Source organism: Ascaphus truei, chromosome 1, assembly GCF_040206685.1.
Source record: "Ascaphus truei isolate aAscTru1 chromosome 1, aAscTru1.hap1, whole genome shotgun sequence".
Lineage (NCBI taxonomy): Eukaryota > Metazoa > Chordata > Amphibia > Anura > Ascaphidae > Ascaphus > Ascaphus truei.
The window spans coordinates 84418084-84440928 of NC_134483.1; the positions used below are offsets into that span (position 1 = coordinate 84418084).

The 22845-nt window shown below is 43.5% G+C and overlaps 1 protein-coding gene across 3 annotated transcripts in view; it reads left to right on the forward strand.

The window, feature by feature from the left end:
* Positions 1 to 7992: 7992 nt before the first annotated feature.
* MTX3 (metaxin 3) overlaps positions 7993 to 22845 on the forward strand; it is a 36945-nt gene continuing 22092 nt past the window's right edge. The window contains exons 1-3 of one of the 3 annotated variants that reach the window (XM_075590734.1): positions 7993 to 8240; positions 14872 to 14941; positions 20251 to 20327. In XM_075590734.1, coding sequence (XP_075446849.1) covers positions 8172 to 8240; positions 14872 to 14941; positions 20251 to 20327 — 216 coding nt within the window. In that variant the 5' untranslated portion in view covers positions 7993 to 8171. Of the gene's footprint in view, positions 8241 to 14871; positions 14942 to 20248; positions 20328 to 22845 lie in introns of those variants that run through there. The other 2 variants (XM_075590719.1, XM_075590727.1) reach the window with 2 other exon arrangements.

The window sequence follows — 22845 nt, forward strand, 5'->3', positions numbered from 1 at the left end:
CCTCTGTTGAATTCTAATTCATAATTAAAATGCATGAATTATATACTAATTCCCTTTAATTGAAAATAACATATGGTCCCCCCTTTTGGGCGTGTTCTGAACCCACCCCTTTTCATCAATCAACCTCACGACCGTTTTCTGGAGAGAAAAAACCCTTTCTTTTGATGTTTGTTTCAATCTTTTTTATTGTTTTAACAGGGATATACAAGTTTTTACAGTACATTAATCTCAGGACATCAGAGGAAACAGAGTACAAGATCTGGAATTATAACATGCATTTCTCCATTTTGATGTTAAGTTTCTATTAACATTTTGTGGGTTGTGAGTTTAAACATGTTTTATATCCGTCTGTCCCCCCGGTACATTGTTGCCATCAACATTATTTTATTCCCTGTGACAAACTTAAAGTGGAAAGAGAGAGATGAGAAAAAAAAGGATAGGAGAAGAAGAAGGAGCCAGATGGGGATGGAAAGAGAGGGGGGATGGGTAAAGGTAGGGGGGAGGAGGGAGGGGTTCTTTATAGAGAGACGGAATAGGGGGACAGGGGGAGGAACAAAAAAACCCCTCCCTCTGCCCAGCCCCCCCCCTCCCAGCCCATCCAACACCGCCCTATTTTCAAAAGCCTACTGCTTTTACCCTCAGATTAGGAACCTTTATCTTCTATTGGTTTCTACATTTTCCTAGTTCTGAAGCCACGGCTTCCAAATTTTGTAGAATTGTTTGATGGACTGTTTCAATTGGTCTGTTAATTTTTCCATGGTCATAACCTCGTTTATTCTTTTAGTGACAGTTCTTCTGGAAGGTGGGTTGGATGTTTTTCCATGCCGCCGCTATGGAGCATCTAGCAGCGGTTAGGATAAAAGAGATCAGCCGCCCCATGGGAGCCGGGAGATTTTCTATTGGCTTAGCTAGCAAAAAGGTCAACGGGTCTAAGGGGATTCTCAGTTCTGAGATTTCCTAGATTATATTTTGTACCATAGTCCAGAAATTCTGTATTTTCGGGCATGTCCACCAAATGTGGGCCATATCAACCTCTCAGACCACACCCTCTCCAACAAAGATTGGGCGATCCAGGGAAGATCTGGCTCAGCCTACTAGGAGTTAGGTACCATTGAAATAGAATTTTGTATATATTTTCCTTTGTTGTTGTACAAATTGAGGTTTCAGCTGCCGATTCCCAGATATCCTCCCAGTCGTCCCTATCTATCGCAACATTGAGGTCTTCTGTCCATTTTAGCATGTAGTTATGCTCTGGGGATTTTACTGACGACTCTATTCCCGCGTATATTCCTGATATCTGTCCTCTCTGGTAGGATCCCTTTTTGCAGTATGTTTTGAATTTTGATCAATTTGGGAGGCTAGTGTTGTGAGAAATTGCTGAGAGAAAATGTCTAATCTGAAGAAAAATGAAAAGCTGGAGGTCTTGTGTTTGGTATTTGGTTTGGAGTTGCTGGAAAGACATGATCTTCCCCTTCTCCACCAGGTCAGCTGCTATTTTAATATTTCTTTTTTTTAATTGGGTGAATTGCTTTTGGGAGCATCCAGGGGAAAACGCTGGGTTATTGAATAAGGGTGTTAGCTGGGATGGGAAGGATGCCAATGCAAATGTCTTCTTATTTTTGGACCATATGTTCCACGTACACCTCATCGATCCCAAGTCAAACCTTCCTATAGGCGTCTCCCTGGTTCCTGAGGACCACAGAGCCGCTGTGAGGTCTCACATAATAAGCTTCAATTCCTTGCCAGCAGCAAGTAACTGGGTCATTATTCCATACCACGACTTGTTCTAATTGGGCTGCTTGATAATATTTAATAATATTCGGGACTCCCAGGCCTCCTCTTGCTCTTGAAGTTAGCATTACCGATGTTGTAGCATTACCGATCACTCTCAGTCTTTTATCTTTCCAGATTAACTGAAATATCCGGTTTTGAATATTTTTTCGCTCAGACTCGGGGAAGTTTATCGGGAGGGTTTGAAAATTATATCGAAGTCTGGGGAGAATGTTCATTTTGGTGGAAATAATTCTCCCCATCAAGGATATCTGGTGTTCATTCCATGTTTGTAAATCTTTTTTCATTTTATCAAAAACGGGCGGGTAGTTACACTGGTAGAGGAATTCGCGCGAGTTTGCAATCTTAACTCCTAGATAGTTAATATATGTGGAGCTCCATTTATAGTTACAATTTGATTGCAGTATCTTAATCTTTCTTTTGACGTTTAAACTTTGCCTCAATATATAAAAGACTTCATAACTTTGTTTCTATAATACTTAGACAAACTCCATCTTCACTGCTGTATCTGTGTACTTGATATGCACAAGTGAATATGAAATATGACCACATAATTTCTATTTTTGCATGAGAAACAGATATCAGAGATTATATATAGAAAACACCTTTTGGTATAATTTGATTTGTGTAATCGCAGAGGTTACAAATATCTATTTGTTATTCTTGTAAATTGCTGGCAGGCCCATAATTTAATATTTAAAAACTTTGCTCCAACCTTAGGGCTGTCATCTTTGCACACACACCCTCTCCCTTGATATTTCACAGATCATCTGAAGAATGCTGTAAGAGATGTGTGTAGAGGTATGCTAATGGAGACCGTTTACGGTGAAATTAACATAAGGCTTTATTGCTTGTTCCTTTAAACAACATAGAAAACAAAAATATACATAAAACAACAAACACCTATCCCTGTGTAAGGGCTAACTCACTCCCCAGTCCCTATCTGTAAGACTGGGAGGAAAAGCCCGTTACCAGCATACCACCCTCAAAGTCTCAGCGGTAACTTAAAGCCGGTGGCCCTTCAGGTCAGTGGTGTCCAGTTATCTTGGTGTGTTTGAGGGTCCTTCCACTGGCAGGTTCCTGGGTCCTTTTGTCCAGGAAAAGAGGTCTGGTCCCCTTCTGTCTTGTTTTCAATACACAGTCCTCCGGTGCACTCAAGGCCTCTTCTCATGTCAGCATCCTTGTGTGCTGAGGAAAATCTCTCTCCTGTGTCTCACATGACACTCTTTCACTGAGCTCTGATTAGTCCAGGTGGAGGCTGGCTAATTGAATGGCTGCAGTTAACCAGCTCTGTGCTGGATTCAGAGCTTTTCTCTAAAACAGGGATAAGTCCCTGTTACAAATGCCTTTCAAGGTACATTTAAATGGTCTACGTTTATTCTAGTGTCAGGACAGTCATATTTCAATCCCCCCAATTAGAAAAACAGAGATCCTTATCTCTAGATAGCATCAGTCCTATAAACCACAGGCCTGGTCTGTGGTTTAACATGCCATAAAAACAATTTTTGTGTTTTCAAGGCAAGTTGTCACCAACGTGTGCCAGATTGATTCTACTACTTAATACTTTCTGCCATATTCATTACTGTAACTATTAGGGGTATTACAGTAGAACTGTTTTGTATGTAAAATGTATGTAAAATGAGTAAGGCAACGATGTTGCGAAACGCGTATGGAGTACGGAGTGGGCCCGGATTCCAGTTTGCTTTTTCACCTGCACCATGACTGTAGATTTTAAATGGGGAGAAAATAAAGACATGTTTTTATGAAGGTTTGTTTGGGGTGGTATGGCTTGAATATTGTGCAAGGGGAAGATGTCTGAATGCATGGCCTTCTGTCTGAGCCCTTCGGAAACTTGTTTTCTTTCTCTAACAGTACACTTGACTGTTATTAAACCTTAGCATCTTTATTTACTACACTGTAGCCATTTATATGACACATCTGACCTCTATTAAAAGGGAATGCACCTTTCAAGGATATTTAGACAAGTCAAATGGTCATTTTATATCAATGGAAAGTGGAGTGAGAGGGAGAATGGAGAAGTGGATAGTCAGAGCAGGGAAGGGAGAAGGACCAGGGGGGGAACAGGAAATATGGTTCTAGGACTAGACTGAGGTAATAATCCTAAAAGGAACAGATGTAAATGAGAGAAAGCAGGATACCTTAGCTCATAATGACATAATTTCATAGCACGGATACTTTTGCTAAATTTTTAGCTTAAGAACACTACCTGAAATGAAAAACCAAAGGAAATGAAAACGAGTTTAAATACTTGCAGATTTCAAGGCAGCTTTTAAAAAGAGGGTTGCACTGGTATACGACTGATTGCTTAAACCAAAATATGGTCACTAATTGCATTGAATTGATGGTTGAATGCAAGAAAAGGTCAACCTTGATTAATACATAATTCAAGTGGGATGTACAATTCTGAATGTTATTTCCTCAGAGTATAATATTTGATAAATCAATCAACTCTTTTTTTGTGTGTGTGTTGGAACCGCACTTATTTCAATAATAATATTACGGTAAACTGGAAACTGATTCGGAAAAAAAAAATGCTTAAGTAATGAAAATTGTGAATTAAGCTTCCTAATCATTGAAGATTGGTTGTTAGGGACAACTGGGAACTCCTCCCCCCACATCTCATTGTGTGAAGCGATAATGTAACTCATATGGAATGCACCGAATTGATGCTTAAATAACACCGTGAAAGCCATCAGGGGTTTTCTACCAAAAGTTTCCAGTAACATAAATTTAGGAAACCAGCCGTGCTCATTATTTGTTTTTTTCTGCAGCAGCAAGATCTGACGTCATGAGACAAAAATAAGTATCAAAGGAAAAACTATCGGACCGTTTACAGGTCCATGATTACAAATTTTGACACTAAAAGAAAACCTAGTGAAATAGGAATACCTCACTCTTATGGTTGCGTAGCAAAACAGCAACATTGAGCGGTGTATTAGAGAATATTTGCATGTGTGGGTCTGTGTGTATATGTGAAAGTGTGTATACAGTATATCACACACACACACACACACACACACACACACACACACACACACACACACACACACACACACACACACACACACACACACACACACACACACACACACACACACACACACACACACACACACACACACACACACACGAGACACAGATTTTCATTTACTCAATCAGGTACCAATATACCAATATATTTATACAGTAGTTGAGTGACCAGCACCATTAGTGCAATAATATCAACCGCAATTGGCTATATATCTGTGTCATTCAGACAAAAAGATCTCCAACATACACCACACTTCCTAGCCATACCTTCTGTGTTTTAATTGTAAATATTTTTGGGATTTTCACCATTAAGTTTGCCTGGTATTGGGAGCATGTATTTTAAAGTTGAATTAAACATTATCTATCTATTAACAGCCCAGGGTGTGCTCCACAAACATACATATTTTCTTGAGAATCTGTGACTTCGGTCGTGAGATTGTCGTCTCTATTCATTCATCGTGCAGCTTGTAGACCGAATACTACCAATTTCACTGCCAGAAACTCAAGTTTGTGGACTGGGTAGTTATTTTCTGATGGAGCTAGACCCCAACTAACAACACCGCTCTGAGTCCTTGCAGGCTGGCTCCTACATGAAATACATAGGGTTTCTGGGGGTCAGTAAAAGCCGGCACGGTAGCATTGGATGGGTCTTGATTTTCTGGAATGCTTCCTCACACTTTGTACTCCACCTGGCTCCAGACAGCTTTCTAGTTTTGAAATAGTCCTGACCACTGGTGCTCGGGGTCAAACTACATCCACAAGATGAGGATAGCCCATCGTTAGTTGCGTCAAAGGCTGTACTATGGCTATCCATAAATCTGGCATTTGCTCAACCGGTTCAGCACTTTCATCAACAGGACCGTATCTTCTTCTAAGGTCCTCCCAAAACTGAGGTCATCTAGGTAGGATGGTATTTCCAGTAGGTTCATATCCCCCACAACTCGCTCCATTAGCCTCTGGAAAGTAGGAAGCGCCCCAGACACTCCTTGGGGCATACGTTCAAATTGGTAGAACCCCAAGGGTCATATGAAGGCCGTCTTCTCTGTCTCTCATGCATGGGGATCTGGTAGTAGCCACTTTGAAGGTCAAGGACTGACAACCATTTTCTCCCTGTGAGGCAGTCCAGCACATCTTCTATTCACGCATAGTATACTGGTCCGGAATGGTCCATTTATTCAACGTACAGTACGTTAATATATACACATCCACACTGTTCCACTTTTCTTTCGGACCACCACAATTGGGGAAGCATATGGGCTTCTTGACTCCGATATTATACCCGCGGCTACGAACTCCTGCAGATGACGCCTCACATCTTCAGCATTGGCTGGGGACAGTCTCAGCGACCAATCTTTAAATGGACATGTTTCATGTAAATGTATTCAACTTCCTTGGCTCGTTTCACGTCCTACTTGTAAGTAGAGAATACTTTAGGCCTTTTGGTCATCTTCTCACTCAGGCGCCGCTTCAACTCTTCTGGGGCAATACAGTCATCAAAGTTGAACATATTCCGAGTCATTCTCACCAGGCCAGTCTTCCTCTGTCGAGCTTGCATTCAGCATTGTACAGGTTAGCAATCAGTGTACCTCTTCTCACCAACACATTGTGTGGTTCTGTTCCTTACTTCGACTGTTATCTGTCCTAGCTCCTTGGTGGACACTGACATCACCCCACTCTTCACTAACAATCCACTCAGATGGTCCCCCTCATGGAGGATTCCTATCATCCAAGTGAGGTCATCAACATCTCAATGGAGGGTCACCCTTCCTTCTATTCGATGGACACTGTTTGGGAACACTCTCACAGGACGAGGTGCATTGGATCTCTGCTATCGGATCTTCGGCCAGGGTACTGGCTCTCTCCTCAACTTGCCAGTAGGCATTTAAGCACAAAGGGTCTTGTGTCCAAAACTGGGACAGAAATAGCACCATGTTTATCAAATTAAAGCAACGCATTAAAATGGAGGGAACTTTATATACACCGAGTTTGTTTTTGCTTATTTTATGAGGTTTTGAAAGCTCTGAACACTTTAATTGTATTTGTCAAGATTAAAGAACACTCTTGTTGTCCTAGTGTAACAACCTACAGTAAACCGATCTTCTTCAGGGCCAACAGGACTACTAGCACTTTGAACTAGGACTCATTGGAGGTTATTGAAAAAGCCCCCAAACATTCTTGCTTTCTTAGGCCCAGGCCATAGAGGGGGGGAGCCGTGCTGCACCGCGCTGACGCTGAGGCTCGCCTGCAGAAGCTGTGCGATTCCATGCACATACAGGCGAGCCAGCGTCCGCGATCGGAGGTGGGGGGAGACTGAGGGAGGCGGGGCAGTGACATCGCTGGGCCAATCGCCCGCGACGCACCGACGTCGACGTCACAGCGCCGACTTCACGGCGCCGTTACGTTGACGCAGCCCCGCTCTCATTGGAGGTTTTCAGCCGACAGCGCGCTGAAAAACAGCTTGGCGCTCGGCTGAAAACTCCAAAGCCTCCGCACGCTCACGCGAGCCCCCTCTCAAGGCATCCTCATTGAGGATGCAGGGGCTCAGCGCTGAGCGTCCGCACGCTTCAGCACAGCCTGTCCTTCTATGGACTCGGCCTTAATGGGCGGAAAGCAGGGATCCCGAGATGAACCACGTTTATTTTAGCTCTAGGGATCCCTGCCTCATGAGAAACTTGCCGATGAAGTTAGCGCTGGGGCTTCCGCATATTTTAATTGCCGTTTTAGTGCCGCGAACCCTCTGGCACTCAAAGGGTTAAGGGAGTTCTGTATCAACGTCTCCTGGCCGCAAAACTGCAGCAATACAACTGATTGAGCTGAGAAAGATTTCTCACAGGATACAATGGGATTTTAGTTTGCCTTGATAAATATGGCACTGTTTTTGTTTGTTTGCACACAGGAGCCTTGGAGACACACTCCCGGCCCCTATAGATTATGCAGGTAGCCTTGTAACGGGGGGCGGGGTTTATCTACTCAGTAGGAGGAGCCTCTCAGTGGTAGAAGGTACTGTCGTAATGATGGGCGGGGTTTGCAGCTTGTCGGGATTAGTGGGCGTAGCCTGTGCGCACATGGGCGGGGTTTACAGCGGCTGCGCGTGCACAGTAGCTACAACGGGGTATATCAGTGTGTGGGCGTGGTCTATCGCCGCAGGGCGTGGTTGTGGCTCCCGGAGTCCCATGCTGGAGGCGGAGTCCAGCCCTCTCCTGGGGCAGCTCTCTCCTCCTCTCCGTGGGAGGTGCGCGTGATTCGGGGGCAGCTCTGCGCCTGCGTCCTGGGCAGGTAATTCCGGGCGGGCGCTCGCGTGCTCGCTTCCAGCAGCGGTGACGCCAGTGATGGAGCTGAGGTGTTGGGGTGCGGACTGGGGGCTTCCCTCCGTGCATCCCGAGTGCCTCGTTGTGCTGGTAAGAGGGCCCCGGTAGAGTGGTCTGTTAAGGGGCTCCTCCCCCCACCCCCTAAGCCATGCAGTGCAATAGAGGGGTAACATCAGGAATCACTCTGTGTCCTCCTCATCCACAGTCAAATATTTCACTAAACATTTATAGTGCGACAAAAAAAAATGCAGAACACTACAAGAATACAGTACATTAAAGAAAAAGTGCGTGTGTGTATATATGTATATATATATATATATATATATATATATATATATATATATATATATATAATTACATGCCTAATGGAAAATGACATTAAAGGTGCAAAGCTAAAAATGGAACACAATCTCTTTTAAAAAAAAATACCTGGGTTTTAGAAAATATATGTTGATATGACTCAAAAAAGGCCCTATCCCCTTTAATGTACGAGGGGCATGTAATACAGTGCAAAGAGGTACCTGACCATCCAGGACTAATAATATTTGTTAGTGGGCAGAGCTGTTGTATTTGTACAAGTAACTGCCATTTCAGAACTAACCATGTGTTAACGGGTTATCGCACCCTGATCTGGCATTAACTGCCTTTGAACAAATGTATTTATTTATGAAATGTAATACATTGAGTTACCTCTCGTTTTCAAGTATGTCCTGGGCATAGAGTTAAGATGACAAATACATAGTTACATAAGTGAACAGGGTATACAATATATACAAGACATTGCCCAGAAAGTATTTGAAGGCAAGACAGGAAAGGTGAACTTTGCGCCTAGACTCTAGTGATGACAAATCTAGTTCTTTGAGCATTTCGCAGTGATGTGTGTTGTTGTATTGGAGAATAAAACGGCATATTGAATTGTAGAGGGTGTCACGTTTGCTAAGGTGGGTTTGAGGTGCCGAGCCGTATACTACGTCCCCATAGTCGATAATTGGCATTAGCATCTGCTGTGATACGCTTTCTGACCAGGAGACTTAGGGAGGATTTGTTCCTGTAAAGTACACCTAGTTTTGGATGTCGGGTATCAATGTGCATCCCGAACGTTAAATGGGAGTCAACCCATATACAGCAAGGCCCCGCTTCTCGACTCTCCGCTTTTTGGCGATCCGCTGATACGGCGGCACCGAGAAGGGGGCCGCCATGTTGAATTTAAAATTGCGCAGAACGGGCAGGTGCGCCCGGTTGTGCGCGCAGACCGCCGGTTGCGCACGCAGACCGCAGGTCGCACATGCGCAGAACGGCAAAAATACCGGTTTGTGCATGCGCAGCACTGAAAATCGCCGGATCCGCTTTCCGGCGATTTTCACTATACGGCGGGCCTCTGGAACGGAACCCGCCGTATACCCGGGGCCCTGCTGTACCCAAGTATTTAAAACTAGTAATAAGAGTTATTTTGCTTTTAGCATTGGTTGTGATCAGGAGCTCAGTCATTGGAAACTTTAAAAATGTAGCCTTGGACACAAATACCATTGTTAGTCTTGCTTGCTACAGTGTTTAAAAACAGTTTGTTTTGGGGAATCCAATTTTCAAGTCTCAAAGTCAGATTGAAGTATGTATTCAAGGTGAGAGGCAAGGGCTGTGTGCATGAGTGTGGCATCTGCATACATGTGTGTGGAAGCTCCCTTACAAGCTGTAGGAAGATTACTGAGAAGAGTAGGGGCCCCAGAGCAGAGCCTTGTGGGACACCACAGGTGATATCCAAGGGGTCGGAGTTAGGCCAGGGCCATGGTCCAAAAGACAATGCTGACCCGCGCTGAGCCGCACCACTTACCCCCATCATCTCTACTGAGTGCGGCTTTAGATGGCGCGTGTGGAATTGCAGCCGACAGTACAATTTAATTTTTCCCGCGGAGGGCCGGTCACGTGACCGCCAAAATCCAATGGCAGTCCGTGACGGCGCAGTGACGTGGCGCACTATTGGTGCTGGGAAGTTTCAGGAGGGCCTGACTGAATGATTCTCTGGTTATTTTATTTGCTCCATCTATGCTTTATAAACCTACTGTACAGGGCTATGGAATATTCTTACATCTTATAAGCAAATCATATCAGAAATATATTTGTTGCAAATGAAAATGTAGTGACCATCGGGAAGGAGCTGGGGTCTGTTTGGGAATGAAAAGGAACCCACTCTTCATCCTGTTCCACCGTCATCACATGTTGGATTTCAATGCTTTGGCTGTCAGCAGTGAAGGGGTGATATACACTCAATCAGATCTTTGCTTTTTTTTTTTTTTAATTTAATTTAGGTCCACATTTTTTAATAAGTACTATAGGTGGGTCAAAACTGACAATTATAAACCTATGAAATGTGTGTTCACCCATTGCAGACATAAGCATATTGCTTATTCCCACGTCCCCCACGTCGGGGATTTCAATATAATCGTTCACTTTAAGCTTTGATTTTCAAGAAGTTGATCTCATTAAACACTGCAAGTGTGTAAGGCTAAGGCCCCGCTCCCTCAGTCAGCGCTCCCGCACTGCAGACAGGCGGGGCGCTGACAGACACAGACAGCGATATGCGGTCTGTAGGGAGCGGGAGCCGGGCTGGAGTGGGAGGGGGGCGTGTTTAAGCGGAGGGACCCGCTTCCCCCCTCCACGGGCTCGGGCGATGCTGCGGGCTGACACACACACACACACACACACACACACACACTACTTTCCGTCCACACTCTCCTCCCCGCTCCCCGAAGCCTCCCCTCCTCATTGGCTCACAGCCACACCACATGACGCGTCGACGCTAGGGATTAGAATTCTCTTGTATCCCCTAGCGGCTGACGCGTCTCAGCATGTAGTGAGCTGTGCAGCCAGGGGGGACCGGGACCGGCTTGGGCGGATTCCCCTGCTGGTGGGAACTCTCTTGTGGCCGCCCGCGCCGCCGGGCGCTGCGGGTCCCAGGCCTAAGAGGTAGAATCACCACAATTGGAGGTATTTAAAAGCTGTTCCACTGATAGAGCAGGCAGTAACCAGTGCTGGAGCCTCACAATACCTAATTTCTTACAGATAACATGGGCTAAGCTCCAGCCTGTAAAATATCCCTCCTTGATTTTAAGTTTGCTTAGTAGCATTATAGACAACAAGACCTAACGATTGTATGGTCAGTTATTCCATTCAGAACATGACTTCTCTGTAATATTTCACAAACTGCTTAAAAAGACTTTCCTTCCTAGGATGAAAGTGAACGGAGGACAGCAGCATGTTGAATGTATTTGATTGACACCTTTTTTTTATAAAAATCGGACAAGTGACTTAAAATAACTTTAAGAGCCATGGTAGACAAATGCCATGGTAGACAAATGGATAGGTTCTACAATGTTTGGAAAAATAACCTTATCACTAATTGACCATCCAAATTGTTACCTTCGCACTGTTCCTTTGTTTACAATATGGTCCCAGCATTAGTCAAACAGATAAATATGTGGTTGAGAACCCAGTGTCCATGACCAGAAGCATTTTCGTTTTTCCATTTTTCATGACTTTGTGTGTGATTCAGACTTTCTAGCCTCCAAGAACTTAGGACTGAACTGAATATTTTTCCAAGCAGACATTTGTCTGAAAATGGCTCAGTCGGCCGCATTGGAGTATATTTAATTTACCCTTACAAGGAATTTATAATATATCTGCCGAAGTGACCAATCTGACCTTTTTAGACCGAAATTTCTTGTTAAAGTCCGTAGGGAATTTCAGGTGAAAACAGCCTGATCGGTTGCTTTGGCTTATATAATGTAAGCCCCTTAGGCTGCATCCCAGCCCGTGCTGAGTGGGTGACGCTTGCCACGTTAACTTACATATAAATATGTAAGTTCCCGCTCATGCGGTGCGCGCGGCGCTCGTGCGCGGGCACACACGCTGACCCTCGTTCGGTGCTTTCCAAAACAAAAAACCTATACTTCCCCGCGCGCTCTGCTGGCCCTCAATGCCGACCCCCTCCACCCCTACGCGCGCTTGCGTAAATCGGAGGACACCCGGCGCTCGTGCTGGAGCGCTCTCCAAGCATGAGCGCGCTAAGCGCCAGCGGGGACTCAGCCTAAGGCCTCGGGCATGGTCAGCACTTACGCGCTGAGCCGTGCTGAGGCGTGCTTGCACTTACCTGTGAGCCCCTACAGCCGCACTGAGAGCGGCTTTAGTAGGGCTCGCCTACGCTTCCGCAAGCGCGCGAAAGCGTAGGTCTTAGGGAATTTTTAAAATCACGCGCTTGCCGGAGCGCAGGGCCGGTCACGTGAGTGGTTCGCCCAATGAGGCCAAACCATCTCAGTGACGTCACTGGCCCGCCCCCTGACGGCGCGCTGTTTAAGGCCAGGGAAAGCACCCACTTTCCCTGAGCCTTAGCACGCGAGCAACAACCCTGGACGAGGCCTAAGTCTTCTTCAGATGCAATGTCTGATTGTTTGTTGTGCACAGAACTATCAGTGTGTCTTACACCAGATCCTCCCGCTTTAAAGATGGTGCAGTTATTATATGCTATTCTCATGTGAGGAGGCTAGCCGCCAGTGTCATGCTTATTTTAGTTCGATGAATTCCATAGATGTAATGTAAATAAAGTATACTTTGTTTATACTGGTGTGAGTAATATTTTAAGGCCAAACTGTGTTTTTAATCTCGCTGTTCCCGAGAGGTACTTGCCAAAAAGTAAAAATGTATTTAATTTTCATGTTTTACCACTGGTGCAGCATTCTGCCAGCTAGAGAAGAATGCACGTGTCTAAAAACATGCAACGGTAGCATGGCGTGGTTGCAGACTGGGCAGCTTATTCAGTAAGCCCTGAAGCGGCCGATCACCGCGAGACTACCGTTGACTTTAATGGGAGTTTTCGGCGGATCGGTTGGTTCGGACTACACTGGATAAGCCAATAAATCAGAACATATACATATGCTCCCAACTGTATTTATAATTGCTTGGTAGTTTCAGTTACTATTGGAAACGTGATGGTATTACCATATAGATATGTTCTTTGTTTTAATAGTAAGCAAAGCAGCTGATTTGGAAATCGGGGAAGAGGTGACACAGGCTCTTAGGCGGTGAATGTGCAGCTTCCCTTAGGCCTAGTATGTGTAGGGCATAATTTGTTTGCTGGCAGCACCCCAAGTGTTTGAGCAGCACATTACAGATCCCTGCATGGGTGTCACCACTGAAAGGCAGATACATCATCTCCTTTGTGATGAGGTTTTGAAGCGTTTTCCAGGCATTCCCAGGTCACGAATACCTTGAATGCTATATAGACATACGTTGTAGGGGCGAAGTCTTGGCACTTTGGAGGCCTTTGACGTATGCCATTGTTTTTCTATTGTTTTTAAAGGTAGTTTGCAGTCAGCGCTGCAGAGATGTAGCGATCATGTGAACCCACAGGAGCGATTATGATTGTCATTTGCCAGAAAGACAGTGACACTCGGGTACCGCAAGGCTCACAGACAAAAGGAAAAAGGGAAAAAAAGTTCGCTGTTTTCAGTCGTTTCATGGACCTTTGTCATCTTGATATGACCGAGACGTCCATCTCTGCACATTAGCACTTTTTAAATATATATTTTTTCCATGTGCATGGGAGTGTGGTTTTTCCCTTAGTCTGTGAGCCTGCTGTACCTCACTACTTTGGGGTTATGTGAGCACCTGTGGTAGTTTACTGTAGGATTTGTGTGTGAACCTTCCGGGTTTCAATTCATAATTTAAACCAATCAGAAAACTACCTTTTTGACTGGTGCAACTGTTTGCCTCCGTCACTCCGCCGCTTCTGTTTAGCCGCCGGACATTTTGCCAACAAGGTTATGTATAGCGTAACTCGCTTACTCTAAAAAAAAAAAAAAAACCTTTACTCCAGTGGTTTTCAACTTTTTTTTTTGGTTAAGGAACCCTTAACCGAATTGTGAAATTCAGAGGAATCTCTAACTGTGCGCCTCAGATCAGATGCATCGTAATGAACCCCAACCCTCTCTAATAGCCCGTCTACATAAATTCTTCTGTATTTGGTACCGTTTTAAAATGACCTGAAAATGACAGGGAACTCTTTAGGGATGCCCGGGGAACCCAAGGGTTCCTAGCAACCCTGGTTGAAAAACACTGCTTTACTCCTTACCCTAACACATTAACCCCATACCCTAAATCGCCTTAACCTCTTACCCGGAAAAGCTTAACTCCTAAAGTTAAGCCATAATGCTAACGCTAATCACTTACCTTGCGGGAGAAATGACTGGCAGCTGACTGCCCTTGGCGGCTGAACAGCAGCAGTGGAGTGGCATCGGCAAAAGGTCCCATTCCGGACATTGTTAGCCTATTTTCATACATGTAATAAACGGCACAAAGCAGCAGGAGCCCCACAGATCTCTTCTGCTATACAGAAACCACAAACCCACAATGGTAATATACACTTAATTTGTGTTGATTTCATTTTTAATTATTTCTATTTTCATATATACAGTACCAGGGTACTATGTAAGCAGAAAAATTGGGACACAAACCAGAATTAGTTTGAAAGTGGGTGTCAAAAACCTGTGATATGTGAAAAAAATGAATGGCTTACATCTGGTGTAAAGGGAGCTCTGGATCCATAAAACCTGAGAGGACTTCCACATTGGAAGAAAAAGATGGAAAAAGACACAATAGTGCAATATAGTCTAGTAACGTAAAATGTATTTTAGCAAACGGCTTTAACCTGTGCTTCTCTCTTGTTTCCTAGGCTTATGCAAGATTTGCAGATGCTCCCCTGAAAGTAAACCCTGTTGATTATACTTGGGCAAGTCCAAAAGGTAATAAATAGTATTGAAGACCTACATCGGATACACTATTCAGATTTAATCATATAGTACTTAAAGCAGCAATACTACTTTCCCCCTTTTTTTTTCTTTTCTTATTTGTATATGTAAAGCAGTGTTTTTTTTAACCTTTTTATTTGGTTAAGGAACCCTATAATTATATTGTGACAGTCTGAGGAACCCCAATAGCGCATTGTAAATTCTTCTGTATTTGGTACCATTTTGAAATTATCTGAAAGTTGCAAGGAACCCTTTAGTGATGCCCGGGGGGGAACCCCTGTTGAAATACACTGATGTATAATTCTACGTTCTTACCTACACTGGCAATCATTTGCTGCTCCTGTTATAAATCTGTAAAAATTCTGATTGTGTGCCTAACATAATGGCTGCTTCAGTCAGTGTAAGGCCTCGTTTATAGTAGCCACGCACGCGCGACGAAGCTCATGGCGTGACAAGAGCGATAGGCTCGAGCGATTTGCTAAACATAGTGGTTCAGGCGTGGCGTGGCGAAGGCGTGGCCGTGACATCACAAAGCTGGTTCGCCCTCATTGGCTGAACCGCTCCCGTGACGCGGCCGTCGCTTGAAAAGACACCATTTTTGTCTTTCCAAAACGTGGTTGCGCCTCATTGTGCGCGCATGATGGGCGGCCTCATTGACCTCACTGAGGTTTGTTGAGCGCGGCGCGCACCGTCACAGTTACTATAAACACGGCCCAACTCGGCAGCTACAATGTACCCTTCTATTATCAAGGTTACATGATCAATTGTTACTTTTGCAGCTCAAACTGCTGGCAACATTTGCAACAAATTACCCCAACCAGGAAAGTGTTACAAAGATCTTTCACTGATTGGGAGGTAGGTTATAGAAATCAAAGGATGCGTTAAAACTCATAAAAAATGCCATTAAGAGTTGGTTAAAAAAAAACAAAAAAAAAACACTTATCTAATACTACAGAACTAATTTATGTAAAAAAAATAAAATAAAAAAAAAACATTCTCCATGTTTTGCTGCGTTAGCCTCTTCGTTGCTGTGCAATGAGTTGCAGGCCCCTGTGGCAATCGAAGAGTGTAAATACCAATTGACACTTTTTTTGTTTTGTTTTAGGCCCTTAACCCCGGTCCTGTATTCTCTATTCAGTGATCATCTGTGCAGCTAGAATTATGCTCTGTTTGTCTGGTGCATGATAACTAGAAGAATGTAATCAGGAATAATGTGCCATTGCAGCTTTTCCTCTAGGGTTGTGCAGAGCACTTAAGTGGCTTCATCCTTGCATTTTACTAATAGATGTGAGAAAATTGGCATTTCAGAGATTTTAGAAATTCTGTCTTCAGGCTGTAGACTTTTTATTTTTTATTTTAATAAAGGTGAAAAGAATAGATACTGTATTCAAGTATTTACTAGTCAGCCATTTACGTGTTCAAAGCTAGAATTTGTTCTGTTTACATGACAGTACAAACTGCTTATGTATAGTGATGCTCTTTAACCAGTTTATTAAGAATTGAAAATAAATGTACCTTGGCAGAGGTAAGCAGGAGAACCAAGCTGTCCCTCTCATGGGGAGGAGAGTAAGCCGTCTCTCTCCTCCCCATGGAGGAAAGTTTATATGTGTGTGTGTAAATAAGTATATTATATATAAATACTCCTGTTGGAGTCCTAAGGGCAGCTATGGCGTGTACTGTGTGCGGGAAACTTTTGGGGAGAATCTGCTGCCTCTGCTCCGCTCTCTAGTAGTCTCTCTGCTAGTAACGGCTGAATTGTATGTGTATGCGCACGCACATACATGCACGCACATACATACATGCACGCACATACATACATGCACGCACATACATACATGCACGCACCTACATACATGCACGCACCTACATACATGCACGCATCTACATACATGCACGCACCTACATACATGCACGCACGCGCATACATGCACGCACATACATGCACTGATTGTTTAGGAATATGCTACTTCTATGGACATTTTTTACTCTGTAGTTGTGGCAGATCCAAAAAAGAACATAGAACAATGTGGCAATAGATATTTCATGTAGAACACGCAAAAAGAAGCTCGATTATCACAGGCAGGTCAGTGCTTTGTGTTCCTGTGCTGTGGTTGGCTTCATTCTCCTTTTTTTTCAAACATTGTTCCAGGAAACGTACTGAAATTAAAATCTCATTTTCAAACACATTCTGGGTTACATTAGAAAAAAGAACAATACATTTACAGAATTGCGCAGTAACCGTAAACACAATTAACAGTTACTGTACATATAGACATGACTAAGTTAGGAAAGAACGTCGGTCTTTAGTTTTCTTAGGTGACACAGGCTTATTTAAAGGAAATTGTGTAATGTAATCCATAAATTAGGGGTCTGGTATTAAAAATAAATAAACTAGATGTTCTTTCTTTGTTTTAAGTCTGTGGATAGAAAACAGATTTCCTGTACATTATTTTAGGTAAGTGCTGGATTGTGATAGAATGATTAAGCTATTCAAGTCAGTGGTGAAACTAGTGAAAGGGGGGCCCTGGTCCAAAAATATCTGCACGTGACCCATCAGCCACTTGTCGGGATGCGACATGCTAAGAATTCTGGGACGCGCCAGAATTCACACACCATGTGGCCCACAGGGGAGATGGGCAGCGGAGTGGCCCCAAAAGGTCGTGAGGCCCTGTGGGCTTTGCACCTGCGCATCCGATTGTAGTTCTGCGCTGCCTTCCGTAATCTGGTAACTTCTTCAGGGAGACTTTTAAATATACCCCCACCACCCCCATACATATTAAATATACCCCTACCACCCCCATATATACACCCCCATATATATATATTAAATATACCCCTACCACCCCATATATATATTAAATATACCTCTACCACCCCCATATATTAAATATACTCCTACCACCCCCATATACATTAAATATACCCCTACCACCCCCATATATATTAAATATACCCCTACCACCCCCATATATATTAAATATACCCCTACCACCCCCATATATATTAAATATACCCCTACCACCCCCATATATATATTAAATATACCCCTACCACCCCCATATATATATTAAATATACCCCTACCACCCCCATATATATATATTAAATATAACCCTACCACCCCCATATATATATTAAATATACCCCTACCACCCCATATATATATTAAATATACCCTTACCACCCCCATATATATATTAAATATAACCCTACCACCCCCATATATATTAAATATAACCCTACCACCCCCATATATATTAAATATACCCGCATCTCCACAATACATATAAAATATACCCCCCACCACCCCCATACATATATTAATATACCCCCACCACCCCAATACATATATTAATATACCCCCACCACCCCAATACATATAAAATATACCCCCACTACCCCCATACATATTAAATATACTCCTACCACCCCAATACATATTAAATATCCCCTCACCTCCCCCCACATTGTACTTTACCTATCTCCTGCAGCACACAGTCCGCACCGGAACATGTATCTGGCCCGCCGGGGTGTGGGCTCCGCCCCTGCTGTCCTCTCCTCCAATCAGGGACAGCACACCAGTCCTCCTTGCTCTGCCCAGCCACCGTCCCGGCCCGCCCTCTCACTGCCTCCGCCCTCTCGGCACATAACGCTCGCCGGACACCTGGCAACACTATGGGCACGCATGGGCCGGGCGCGTAGGGCCCCCCTATGCTGTAGGGCCCCCGGGCAACTGCCCAGTTAGGTTAGCGTGCGCGCAAAGTTAGGTTGGCGCGCAGGGGAATCCCATGGCATATCTCCTCCATCCCACGTTGGGGGCCGAGGGGTGGGGGCGGAGGGGGGGGTTAGGCATGGGTGGGGGGGGGGGTTAGGCATGGGCGGGCCCAGAGGCAGCAGCCATTTATAAAACCGACCCTTTTTTTAAATTTTTTTTACTTGAACGGGCATGGCCGGGCCCCCCTGACTCACGGGGCCCGGGACGCCAGTGCCCTCTGTTCCCCCTTGTTGGCGGCCCTATGCCTGACCCTCCACTTAACTCCCTCGTAAAATGCTTTGATTTGAAGAGAAGGAGCAATCTGCTTAGATCATCCTGGGTAAAACAGCTGCATTAATAGGTTTGTTGATGCTTTATAAGGAAAATTACTTTCTCATGCACAAAACATTCATGTGGGTGAAGAGCAGAACTCATAAAACATATGCTAAAGATCAGTTTTCGCAATTCTTAGTAACTGAATATGACTCAAACCTCTTTGTTTTCACGTAATGGTGTGTACCGTGATATTGTACTGTAAAAAACACATTTGTACTCAATTACACCATTTCACAAGCATTGTATGCTTTCTATAGAGAGTCTGTCTTTTATATACATAGCTCTCTAGAGATATAAAAAATAGTGTGAAAGTAGCTGCCTTTTTGTCTGCCTGTCTCAGAAATGATAGAACCCTGTAAAAGCAGAATGTTCATTAGATCAGGTTAACATTTTTGTTTAAGGATCCACTCTTCAGTGTAACTCTCTTTAAGGGCTTATTGAATAAATGGCCCATCTCAGAAAACACTCATTCAAATCAATATGAGTTTTCATCCGGTCACACTTCCATTGACTTGAATTTGAATTTTCTACTGATCAGCTGCTTCGGGGTTTATTGAATAACCTCTGAGCGTTTGATGGTCCTGCTGTGTATTTCTTCATACTTCTTTGCTGCCCCTTTCTGCAGGTACAGAGGTGCCCTGGTTTGCTTTGAACAAGTTCACTATTTTTAAAGAAACTGGCAATCCATGAAACGTCTTGAGGTGAAGCTTTTTGCTGATTTTACAGGGTCAAAACAATGCATACTTTTTTCAACTTTTGCTGTATTTTTAAAAAAAAATTTTGGTCAAGTTTATCAAAACAAAAAGACGTTTGAGTGAGAGGTGCAATCTAAGCAACATCATCCTTTTTTTTTTTTGTTGTTGTAAAGTTTGGTAGCGTTGGAAATTTGTCTGCAGGTGGTCAAAATGTACTGTAACCGCAAATGTTTCTCGTCTTGGAGCACAGTAGCAAATGACTGAATTCTCTAGTTGACTGTATGGAAAGGGATCATCAGACCTAAATGTTTTCTGGACAACACATCTATGCTAATAGACCTCTGTGCATTAAAAAATACTTTAATGTTGACTAAGCATATGCATTGCAGATGCTTTATACCTGATCTCCTTCCTTTCTGGTACTTTCTCTGCAGAAGGAAACAGATTCATTATGTCTGAAACCAATATACTCCATGTTTGCCCAATTTTTAAGATACTGTTTCTTATTACAACATGCAGGTATTGTGCCAGTCTTGACGTCCGAAGAGAAAGTTATTACTCAGCCAGTCAATATACTGAACTTTTTGAGGAAGCAGGTGGGTCTTTGTTTTGTGTTTTTGTATTTGTTTTTTTTTCCTGGTGCTTTGCCCCTACACTGCCTCTTAATAAAATGTCGCATATTTTTTCTAAATTGTTATGTTTTCTCATTTCTTTGAGTGCTGGATCTTTGTGTACTATCTAACACATTTACTGATATACGCATGTTAATTATGGGTAAAGCTGGTAGTTAATGAAAAAGAAAAAAAAACTGAAAGTCAGTCGAGGACCCAATAAATTAATTAATACTAGGCAGTCTTATGCAGTAAGATACCTTCCATTGCACGAAAACACCTTTTGGGCTATTCAAGTCAATGGGTTGACACAAGTATATTTCCCTCTGTCTCTACTATAATCTTTCACTTCAAGTGAACTCATCCTGGCCATATTATACCCATTAACTCGTTCGCATCTGATTGTTTCCTTGTATCTGCTAATTGGTCACAATCCCTCCTTACTTTGTATAATCACTTGATATTGTTGGTTTACCTTTTGGGCCTCTGTTTAGCCGCTTATGGTCATATTTGGTGCAGGGCTTATCCACAAGCTGCCACTGCCCTACCATAACCCAGGTGCCATATTTATCTCCCAAATGGCTGAGATGCTCTGCTGTGGGAGAAACCTTGAAGTTACCAGCCTGGTGCAGAGGGAGTGATGGCCTTGCATGTGAGATTCAAAAGGAGCTGCATCTGGAGGTACTGGGGAGTCAGGTTGCGAAGAGCTTTCTACTGCTGTTTTTTCCCCCTTAAAATCGGTTGCCCCTTATATCTAGTCTGACCGTCTTCTTTCCTGTCACCTTCAACCCCTGCCTCTCCTTCTGGAAGTAAGGCAGAATCTTTGACGAGCCATCTGTCGACCAGTTAAAGTACTGTCAAACTAAGGCATGTAAATTGTATATGCTGTAACTAAAGGCTGCCTGCTGCACACATTGGTAAGTTATCATCTCTGCATAAGGAAGGTAGCTTTAGTGGAATCCCCAGCACAAATGTTAGCATTTTTCGATTGGTTCAAAGCATCCATGGTGTAGTTCATCAAAGCTGGGAAAGAGGAAGCATTTAAAGCTTCAAGCAAGTATCCCAGCTAAGGCATTATATGATGTGGATTCTGATTTTTCTGGAGCAGATTGAGATATCTGCAGTTATCCTCAGATGTGGGTGAGATTAAAGAAAAACATTGCAACTTCAACGTGGGTATCATTGACTAGCTTGTCACGGAAATGTCATTAACATTAGGATTAGAAGAGGAGAAAGAAGACCTCAATACTTCAAGATTTTTTTTTTTTTTTATGGATCCAAGAAAAAGTCCAGGAACTTTCCGGTTTATAAAGTGATCAAAAACCTACGAGTGAATGGAAATGCCCAGGCATGGAGTGGAAACCACAGGCAAGTTTCAAAAGATGTACCCATTTATATCTAAAGATAGGGAAGAATGTGAGAACACCCAGAGTACAGTAGATGCCGCAGTATCCAGATTGATAAGAAATTCCATTTGAAAATGCTGCCTCATTCAAGAATCAAATGCACAGTGAAAGGTTTAATAGAATCTGATTTACAGACCGGTGATTGCTTCAGTTTGTTTGGTTAGAACAATGAAGAATGGATTGTGTGAGAATTGAATCCAGTCGTACTCAATGTGATCAAAGAAGGCTCTTTTGTAGAGTTTATAAACAAGCCTTTGCAAACAAAGATTTCTTACATAAGATATGGCCAAGAATCCTCTGAAACTGACGGCGCTCAAACTGTTACAGAAAGGCTTCAGCAGGGAGTAATGTTAGAAGTACCAATAAACTAAAGCGATTGTTTTTTTTACGCCAACCTGTGCATGGCGCCCAAGAAAGAGGGCTTTCTGTCCAGTATTAGATCGACAGATCTGAACAGGTTTATCAGTAAGAGACACTTGAAAATGGAATCCATAAGATTAGTTATCGGCGTCTTAAAGCTTGGGGACTTCCTGGTGGCCATAGATTTGAGACGTACCTTCATATTTCTATCTGGAGGTTAGACTAAAAATCCCTCCGATTCTTTGTTCTCCGCTTTCAGTTATAGGCTTTTCTCTGTGTTGTACACTACTCTGACTTTCTCCTCCTTCCTTCACTTCTCAAGTCTTCACTGTGCATTTTAAAGGCAGGATGAATGCTATCCACTAAAAGATTCCTTCTGTCCCTTCGTCCTCATCACTGCTTCTGCCCAAACGACCTCTTTCTATGCCTGACTTTCTCTTCCTGTTACAGAGCTAGAAGTTGCTCAGGTGTTCTCTACTTCCTCTACCATTGCCCTCTCAATCCTATGCCCTCACAGTTTATCAGGCTTCTTGCTCCTATCCAAGCCCCCATTCACACCCATTTTCAACTCCTCTCTATCATGTGGCACTCTTTTCTCTCATTCTTTAAACATAAAGTGATCATGCCTATTCTCAAACAACACCCTTGGCTCTACGTGCCATACTAGCTACTGCCCTGTCTCCCTCCTGCCTTTTGCCTCCAAACTGCTAGAACATCTTCTCAGACATCAACTGTAT